The following is a 10,000-nucleotide window of genomic DNA, read 5'->3' as shown; positions in this document are numbered from 1 at the left end:
AATTCAGTGCCCCCTGTCTGTGCACGTTAGCATCAGTAGGGCAAACCCCTCAAGAACGCCAATGCGACAGACACACACACACACACACACACACACACACACGCAAACACTCAAACAGTAACCCTTAAACCCCCTTCTTAAACTCACAATAACTTGTGCACACACACACACACACACACAGTGTGTGAATTATTCAGTTTGAGTGTGTGGGCTGGTGCTGAGGCAGCAGGTGACCCAGCAGGGCTGACTGCCGTGAGCCCACAGGAGAGAGCCTTTACAGTCTCAAAGCACCTCTTAAACACACACAGACACACACACACACACACACACTAACTCTAACTCTCTCTCTCTCTAGTCACACGCAAACACACACACACCCTCAAAAATACCTTCCATATGGACACAAAGCACTGCCGCATTTTGTTTCTTTTTTTTTCCCTCCCGTCTGTTACCAGACCTCTGCTGAGAAATCAAGTCAAGGCAATTAGCAAGTTAATTAATCGAGAAGAAAGGAACACCCAAGGACCCTTGGAAACTTGAAACCTGTGTTTAATTTCCCTACCCTTGCGTCTCTCACATACATACACACACACACACACACACACACACACACACACACACACACATACACTCTCTCTTTCATTCAACCTCAACTGCAAACTGATCTCTCCTTTTCCCTGACTCCTATTTTGACTTCCTCTCCAACCCCCGCTGCTTCCCTCTTTGCAGCCTGAGCCGGAGGTGACCGAGACGGCCCAGGAAGTGCTGGCGCGCGCTGCCGCCAAGGGCCTGCTGGATGGCATCCAGACCAACCCGCTGCCCAAGAAGGAGAAGCGTGTGCGACACCACCACCACCGCCCAGGCCCCGCCAGCCATGGCCGCTCTGCCCATCCCCACCCCCATCCCCATCCCCACGCATCAATGAGCAGCCAGTCGCGCGTCTCTGAGTTCCTGAACCGCCAGACGAAGGCGACCAGCTCGGCGCCCACCATAGGGAGTTATGGGAGCAAGAGCTCACTGTTCATAGGAGGTGAGGTGATGATGGCTGCTCTCCCGATAGCCACTCATGTTTTTCCCGCTTTCTTCTTTTCAGCAAAGGGAATACACTCTGCTTTTAGTTGTGTCCTTCAAAGGCACTGGTTTCGTAAATGACCCAACCGTTTCAAAGCTTGGTAGATGAAGGATGAGCCCATTTCTTGTGCACCACGTGAATAGAATGTGAAGGAATATTAATGTTTTTGGAGCCTGTGTGAAATCTGTGCGGAGTCGGGTCATTAATGATGTAATGACTCGGTGACACTGAGCGTTCCCAAGATCCATTCCTAAGATCCCGTGCCTGAGGCCAGACAGAACTATAAGACGCAACGTCTGCTTTAAAGCAAGTGTTAATAGAATGCTAGTGTGGTTACGTGTTCTCATTCCGTATAAGATTAGTGCCCAAATGAAGACAGGACAAAATCATGTTTAAAGGTGCAGTCTGAGATTCTAATCCAGTACATATTTGGTAAAATTCAGCGAATCCTCATGGAGGATTATGGTGTTCATACAGAGTCCTGGCTCTGGACATGGAAAACAAAATGGTTTGGACTGAGCCATACACCATTCCAGCCAATCAACATGTCACTTCGGGAGCACAGAATGGAGGGGTGTGATTTAATTGGCTGTTGAGCTCAGATATACATTTTTTGCCAGAATTGCAGACTGTGCCTTTAAAATTAAAAAAAAGATTAAGTGTTAATAAAATGCTAATGTGTGTGTCCCTGTCTCTTTCTCTAGCAGGTAAAACCAAACCTTCATCCCAGCCGCGGCAGCCTAAAAGTGTCCCACCCAACAGGGGCTCATCTATGGTGTCCAACCCCTCTCGCAAGCTCCTGGGCCGCACCAGGAGCACCGCGACATCCTCCTCCTCCTCCATAACCAACACCAACACCACCACCACCAACGCCACCACCAACGCCAACACCACCACCACCAACGCCACCACCAACGCCACCACCAACACCAACACCAACACCACCAACAACACCAACACCAACAAAAGCAACACCACCACCAAGACCAACACCCGCCCCACCCGTCTCCCTGGTCCCCCCACAGCCCCGGCCACAGCCATGGCCACAGCCACATCCACAGCCCCGGTCGTCAAAGGTCGTCAGGAGGTGCTGTGTCCTATGGCACTGATGTTGCCCCCGGCCATGTTCCCAAGCAACCCGCCCCCCATCCACCTCCTGTTGCGCAAGAGCCGCACCCCGCCACCGCTGCGCTCCAACCCCGCGCTCGCCTTCCAGCAGTGGAAGAGCAGCAACGCATCCATCCCCGCCTCGCGCTCCAGCGGCAGTATCCTGGGTCTGTGCGTCCACCCACGCCCTTGGATCTGAGACGAATATGTGTGAACATGCCAACACACACACACACACACACACACACACACTCTTTCACTGAACCTCAACTGCAAACTGCATTTGGCTTTGACACACATATGTACGCATATGCACATGGCTCTGACACACACACACACGCATACAAACATAGGGTAACATGAATATATGTACCCTTGTTTGTGGCTCCGATTCAATTTCACACCGTTATGCACACACATGGACACATATGCACATACTGATGAGCACACATGCAAAAAAACTAAAAAAGATGCACACATACAAAGCTGCAGATTAAACGTGGATATTTAGAGACCATGCCAGTCAATTTTGTAAGCAAATCCATTACCAGATATGCAGTATAATTTAGAAAAGATTGATGTTTACTCTTTTAGGATATATTTAGCTGCCAAACAGTCGATGATATAAAATAAGCATTTGTCTACATCCCTTTGTCTTTCTTTCTTTCTGTGGTTCAAAAAGTCAATTTTAATTAAATGTAATACTTCCATCGATATCTCCCATATCTAACATTTTAATCAAAGCATTATTAAATCTTTGAGACATACTTGTCTTTAAATGCCTTTATTCTCACAATGGATTACATTACTATGGTGTAAAAATGACAATAACAGAAGAAATTTCTTTTTTTTTTCTCTTTTCTTTTCTTTTTCCCCCCAGCTGGTCAGTTTGTGAATACGTTGAGCTTAGTTTGGTTGTAGAAAGCACATTCGTTTTTTCACTTAATATATGGGGAGGTTTGAAAGGGACTCTGGATTAGTGAATGTGGTTACTCTCCTACAACTGGAGGGGGCTAGTCTCCCCCACAAACATCTGGGTTAGACTGTGTGCAGATGTGCCTGTGTATGTGTGAGATGGTGGTGACTATTTTGGGGGGTGGAGGCGAATTGTGACAAATGCACACACCTTTATCTTTACACACACATATATGATTCCTCTGTTTTCTGCCGTCATATTTAGATGTATCAGTCAAATTCCAGGTTGAATATCAGCGCTGTGAACAGTCTTGGAGCTTTCATCATCCCGACAGAAAGCAAATGTGACACAATCATTATGCTTTATGCTTGTTTCTGTAGCGCAGTAGTCACTCATTCCTGGTTAGTGTGGCCTGATAAGCCTAACTTGTTTGAGGTGTGTTTGAATGCTGAACGCTCGGGCCCTCACTCGTGTACGCTACGGCTTTTCACTTTCAGCGTGTTTCATTCTTGGTGACATAGTATTAATACACACACATATATTTGAACAGGGAGGTTCTCTCCTGCCTGCAATGACGCACAGTATGGCACGAGTAAATGAGGACAAACCGCAGCACTGGCCCTTGTCCTGTGTCTCAAGAATACGCACAGAAATCCCAGAAGTTCTGAAAAAAAAGAAATGCCCACAGGACAGACAACGAGGAGAATGACTTTGACTTTGCCGCTGGTAAGAACGGTCGGCCAGCCGAGAAGTTCTGGTAGGTCTACAATCCATTGTTCCAGAAACCACGCGGGGGCATTTTTAGTTTTTTTTTTTCTTGTGGCCGTGAGGACGTGTGTTTGGACTTGAGCGTGATTGAGACGGGGCATGCTTCAGGCAGCTCGCCGACAACAGAAAAGGTCAAAAGTGAAAGGCTGTGGAGCAACGGCACCGTGTGGCAGCATGTTCTTCTTTCTCCTTTTGTTTGTTTCTTTCACTTTTCTCCTTTTTTGTTGGGTAGTTGCTCTCACTCTCTGGGCTGCACAGTCCTTTGTAAGTACGTTTATATACATTTAACAGTTTCACGTGTGTGTTTGAGTCGTTCTCTCATCCCTCACCCCCACCTCCCTCATTCGCTCTTGGCGCGGCTGTGCTGATGGCGGGCGATAATGGCTGACCCCCCGTCATTGGTGAGGGAGCTCGGGGGTGGGTTTCTTCTGTTTGAGAGTGTCTATTAGGGACTGGACGCCGCGCTTGACGCTGGTGGTGACGCGCCGTGTCACCGAGCCGGGGGGCGGTGGCGAGGAGCTGCCGTCCCTCTGGGAGGGGGATTGGGCCACCAGACACTTCTGATAGCGCAGCTGCAAAGAGGAGAAAGCAGCAGAAGTGAAGAGGAGGTGGTAATGACAACGGGTTAATGCATTCTGTGTGATATGCTAAATATCCCATATGTCCTAATGAGGGTGCATATATAAATGTGTTCATTGCACTCCAGTGCAGATAAGGCTCACTTTAAGCCCCTTAGGCAAAAGCATATTATTGGCTGCAATTTGAAAAAAGCGAGTAGAATCGAGATATGCAAGATACATTTTCTGGGGGAAAAAATAAAAATAAAAATCCTTGGAGGAGTTGGTGTTGGTGTATAGGGTTACTTGGGTGATACTCACCACGCAGGCAGACTGCACGGCCTCGGACACACACGCCGCGTTGGGCTCGCACCAGAACACGTGGCACTGGAAGTGCTGGTTGCCAGTATCCATGATGAAGGCGAAGGAGTGCACGTCACGGCCCACGCCCATGAAGGACAGGAAACGCACGCGGCATTCCACCAGTACCTCCTCTTCTTCTTCCTGGAAGGTCAAAGAAAAGGGGAGTCAGGGGCCAGACAGACACCAACCACAACATCAGACTCCCTGCCTCTGCCTGCTTCTCTTCATGCAAAGGTAATTAAAGCTCAATCACTCATGTTAAACAGCTGAGCTAAAAAAGTTAGCCTAACCTATCTACACAGGCTAACCCTAGGCTGTATATTGTCATTTCACATCTCTAGTGGTGATCTAAACTAAAGAAATTTCTTTTTGCTGCCAATCTAGCTGAGCTCCTTGCAGCACTCCAACCATACACCACCAGGACTGAAAAAAGAGCAGCTGCCATCCTAGGCATCAGAGGCATCAGAGGCACCTATACATTGTATATGCAGTTGTTTGAAGCTTAAGGATGGCCTACTTCTCGTCCATGCCATCATTTCCTCAGAGGCAACTGCCATCCTGTCTGTTAAGCACTGACCAGGGGCCTGAGTATATGCTCTCCAGCCCCACCACGTTCAAAGTGTTTGCCAGATTCTTTTGAAGTGCTACTTTTTTTGGGGGGGGGGTGGGGGGGTGGGAGGGGAAAGATGAAAGAAGGCACACAAGACTCCTTCTACCTTTTCTTTGATGACGTTCACGGTAGCATCCTCCACATTGAGGATGGCGGGCGTCCAGTCTTCCTTCCCAGTCGAGGAGAGCAGGGTGTCTATGGCCCCGTTAATCATGTCCATACCTGCGCAGGAGTGTCACAACAGAGAGAGAGAGAGAGAGAAAGAAAAGGAGACTGAGAATCACATTGCTGATGGTGTGTGATTTTATATGGAGGATTTACCAAGGGAGGTTAAAGTTCATGTACAATATTGCATTTTGGGGTGTTTGTGTGTGTATGCATGAGGTAAATGTAGCCTACATTTAAATTGTGTAACTAAGGCATTATGCATGGTGTGTGTGTATTTGAGTGTGTGTGCCCTACCTATCGGGCGAATCACGGTTGTCGTGCCCAGGTAGAGCACGTGGAACTTCTGTTCCAGTTCTGTCTTTGGTATGGGGAACTCTACTGAGAGAATAGAAACATCAGAAAACAGCTCACTTGTGAAAGATCTGAACCACCACCTGCATCACACACACACACACACACACACACACACACACACACACACACACACACATCTACTACAAACATTACCAGGCTTTTTCACACACACATGTACACACACTTGAAAGTCTTGAAAGTCACCTGGTGAACCCAATGCATCAGCCAGGTGCTCAATATAAGTTTACATTTATGTTCTGCTAATTGGCAGAAATGCAGGCCTTTCACTAAACCTTAGGGAAAAACAAAGAAAAAAAACCTACAATAAAGGGATTATTTGTCCGTGTGCTCCTGTGAGTTCTCCTGTTCTGCTGTAACTGAGTGGCCTGTTCCTGAGAAGCGCCGTAGTGCCTAACTAGGCTGAAGCGCCATAGCTCCTAAGTAGGCTGAAGCACTGTGGCGCCTAACTAGGCTGAAGCGCCGTGGCGTCTAACCAGGTTGAAGTGCTGTAGCTCCCAACTAGGCTGAAGCGCCGTAGCGCCTAACTAGGCTGAAGCAAGGTGGAATTCGCTTCAAGAAAAACAGCTGTTTGATAAAGGCCAGTAGGGGATAACAAAACTGCGAGAGAAAGAGGGAGAAAGAAAGAGAGAAACAGTGCTTTTAATCCTAAAGAATGTGTGTACCAGAGCCAGCTCAGCAACACACATACTGCCTGAGGGAAGGAAGGAATGAAAACACTGGATTTAATGAGTGGCTTTGGTAGGAGAGAGCAGAGAGGGGAAGAGAATGATAGAGGCTGGCATATACCCATTCAGCGGGGCCGATGGAGCTTGCCATTTTTTTTTTTAATTTCCCATAATTCCTTTGATCCCTCAGCAGGGGTGGTGGTTGGGCATTGCGGCCTGGCACTGTAAAGCTGTCTTAATTGGCTTTTAATGAGGTTGGTCATGCCTGCGTGCTAAATGCTAATATCGTCCTTTTTCCCTGCACTCTCTCCTCTCCGTCTGACCGACTCAGCAGAAAATCGCTCCGCGTCTTAAATTATCAAAGAAGATAACGAGAGAGGGGAGGAACAGAACAATCACAATATCAATAAAATAACACAGCAAAGCAAACAAATAAACAAACAAAACAAAAAAATCATATTTTTGGGGGCTGGGGATGAGAGATGAAGGACTAGCATAAACAGGCATGATGAAGGAGTAATAAACTCATGAGAACTGTGCTGAGGTCAGCAGTCTGCAGAGCTGTACGCAGACTCTTCTGCAGTCCGAGATAACAGAGCAGTCGAGTGCTTATTTATGTACGTGCTCCCGTAACTGCAGCCCGGCCCAACTCCGCCTGCTCTCGGAGCGCTACTGACCAGACGAAATTGTGTCTGATTCCTGAACATAAATAACATAAAGTCCTGCAAATGGCAAATGGAGGGGAGGGGAGGGGTGGGGGGCGGGAGCGAGGCGGAGCACAGTGTTACTCGTAAAAAATAGAACAGACAGGCCAGACAGCCACCATGCTGGGAGATGTCTCACGATGCTGTTGGATTTGGGATTAGAATGTGTAGGGGTTTGTGGGTGTGTGTGTGTGAGAGTGTGAGAGTGTGTGTGTGAAGGAAACGGATAATTTGTGAGAGTGTGTATGTGTGTGCTTCTCTGTGTGTGTGTGTGAGAGAGAGTAAGAAGGCAAGAGTGAGGGGAAGAGAGGATGGTTGCTGGTGTTTTCCTACCTTGGAGGGGTACATCAGTGCTGGAGTTGGAGGAGCTGCCTGCTACAGCTTTGGTATTCTTCCTTTCAGCCATAATCTGGTAAGGAGCAATAGATTCCCATTAGATACCCATTGCATACTTCCATTAGATACACATTTTATAATTGGTTTCATACGTAAATGAAAATTTTAATAGAATGCCACACACATTTCCCATCCTCTCCAGACAGTATAAAATGTAAAACTGTTAAAGTGTTTTAATTTGAACCTGGATTTCAGTATCTGTTAAATTGACTAGTTTAAATGTAGAAATCTGCATCTTCATCTTATGTTGGCATGGATATCCAGAGATACAGAACATATGGATGGTATTTGGTCTTCTGAACACCAACTTATTGTGACCCACATTTATATTCATCTTGCCTGCTGTAATACAGTCACTGGGGTAAAGAATAGCCCACAGTAGTCAATCAGAAACCAGGGTTGTACCATTAAACACAAACATCGAAGTCCTTTCATTCAAGACTCAAATGAGCTCACTCTCACTCTCTGTCCTCTCCCTCTTCTTCCTTTCCACTCACGCTTTCTCCCTCTCTCCCCCTCTCTTCTCTCTCTTATTTCTCTCTCTCTTTCACTCCCCCTCTCTTCTCTCTCTTTTCTCTCTCTCTCCCCCTCTCTTCTCTCTCTTATCTCTCTCTCTCTTTCTCTCCCTCTCTCCCCCTCTCTTCTCTCTCTTTTCTCTCTCTCTCTCTCCCCCCTCTCTTCTCTCTTATCTCTCTCTTTCTCTCCCTCTCTCCCCTCTCCTCTCTTCTCTCTCTCTCTCTCTCTCCCTCCCTCCCCTCTATCTCTCTCTCGCCCTCTCTCTCTCTTCTCTCTAACCCTCTCTTCTCTCTCCCCCTCTCTTCTCTCTCTATCTCTCTCTCTCTCTCTCTCTCTCTCTTTCTCAACACGCTGCAGTAGATCAGTGGCAGTTGGAGCACAATGCTATGCAGCAGCTCTGCATGCTCCTCTGCCCCTGTGGACGGGCGGTTGATTAATTGTGAAGGCATAAATCAGATCAAGCCGTCGTTAATCAAAGGCTTTTGTGGGCAGTTCTGATGATTCAGCACTCAGGACTATGGGATGGCACGTGTTAACATTCACACCACCCAGGTCGAGGTGACCAGTGTGGATGCATGATCAGAGGTGCATGGCACGTACACACTCACACACACACACACACACACACACACACTCACGCTGTTTCTATGGAGAAACAAGTCAAACTACCTTCCTCAGGCTAAATGGCAGTTCCTTTGACTTCACACGAAAAACACACAGACACATACACACTGTTGAGAAGCTGGTCAAACTCGTTACCTCAGGCTAAATGGCAGTTCCTACGACTTCACACGAAAAACACACATACACATAGACACTGTGTTGAGAAGCTGGTCAAACTTGCAACCTCAGGCTAAACACCTTCACACACATACTTTCCCTTACACACACACACACACACACACACACACACATTCACACTCTCTGTCACACACACACAAACACAAAACAGCATAAGCTGCTTCTCTGAACCCCATCGGAGCCTCTTAAGGATGAGCCCAATTTTTGTTATCTGCTTACTCACTCTCACAGAAACACACACACACACACACACACACACACACACAAACACACAAACAGTCTTAAAATAGACTCCAGGTTTTTAAAATCCCAGCACATGTTATTCTGAATATGCTAATTCCCAGTAAGCAGATCAACACAGCAAACGACCCTGCCACAGAAGGTCTCAGAACAGGGCTTGTCTGCGGAATGTTCCTCTGCAAATTTTCATTAAAAAACGGCAGGTTAAGCCTCCTCCTGCACCCAACACAATGTTTACACTAACTCAGGAGATTAGAGCAGTTCAAAGCGTGCCCACTGAAATCAATAGCGAAGCCATCGGAGAATATTTCACGAGTGATCGGGAGCCGGCTCCGGCCAACACAGAGAGGAGCTGTAGAGGGAGTCAGTGTTGCCTACACAATATCGCTCTGAGCTGCAAGATCACTGGCAGGGTGAGACGATATCCAAAGCCTTTTTCCCATCCACTACTACAACCACACAATCCACCTCCTACCCCAGACTTCCACACCTACCCAGGGGAGCCGGCGCTTCACTGTCTGGAAAGTGAGAGCCGTGCCTGGGTAGATGGGGGCGGGCGCCACTGAGAGAGAAATTGTCAGACTGGAGGCTACGATGGTTAATGTCTAATAGATTGGGTTGTGCCTAATCACGATTGTCTAATTTTCTTTGCCGTCTTCAGGCTACTGTTCCCTCTACTATGACCACAATTCTACCATGCCTTGTGTAGATATGACACAGAGTGCCAGACATTGAAGGTCTA

At 47.4% G+C, this 10,000-nt stretch overlaps 2 protein-coding genes across 5 annotated transcripts in view; one reads left to right on the top strand and one right to left on the bottom strand.

Moving 5' to 3' along the window:
* Positions 1-2,378, top strand: part of LOC105893002 (putative methyltransferase NSUN7) — a 31,294-nt gene extending 28,916 nt beyond the window's left edge. Inside the window, exons 12-14 of the mRNA XM_042702803.1 lie at positions 730-1,030; positions 1,780-1,887; positions 2,098-2,378. Coding sequence (XP_042558737.1) covers positions 730-1,030; positions 1,780-1,887; positions 2,098-2,378 — 690 coding nt within the window. The remainder of the gene's footprint in view (positions 1-729; positions 1,031-1,779; positions 1,888-2,097) is intronic.
* Positions 2,379-2,949: 571 nt separating this feature from the next.
* The window catches only part of LOC105893001 (amyloid-beta A4 precursor protein-binding family B member 2), a 33,421-nt gene continuing 26,370 nt past the window's right edge, over positions 2,950-10,000 (bottom strand). For 2 of the 4 annotated variants that reach the window (XM_031586966.2, XM_031586967.1), the window contains exons 10-14: positions 7,639-7,714; positions 5,856-5,939; positions 5,500-5,615; positions 4,742-4,924; positions 2,950-4,435 (exon numbers count right to left, since the gene is read on the bottom strand). In XM_031586966.2, the coding sequence (XP_031442826.1) occupies positions 4,259-4,435; positions 4,742-4,924; positions 5,500-5,615; positions 5,856-5,939; positions 7,639-7,714 (636 nt within the window). In that variant the 3' untranslated portion in view covers positions 2,950-4,258. The remainder of the gene's footprint in view (positions 4,436-4,741; positions 4,925-5,499; positions 5,616-5,855; positions 5,940-7,638; positions 7,715-10,000) is intronic. The other 2 variants (XM_031586969.2, XM_031586968.2) reach the window with 2 other exon arrangements.

This window comes from Clupea harengus, chromosome 20, assembly GCF_900700415.2.
Source record: "Clupea harengus chromosome 20, Ch_v2.0.2, whole genome shotgun sequence".
Lineage (NCBI taxonomy): Eukaryota > Metazoa > Chordata > Actinopteri > Clupeiformes > Clupeidae > Clupea > Clupea harengus.
This window is presented reverse-complemented; position numbering and strand designations above follow the sequence as displayed.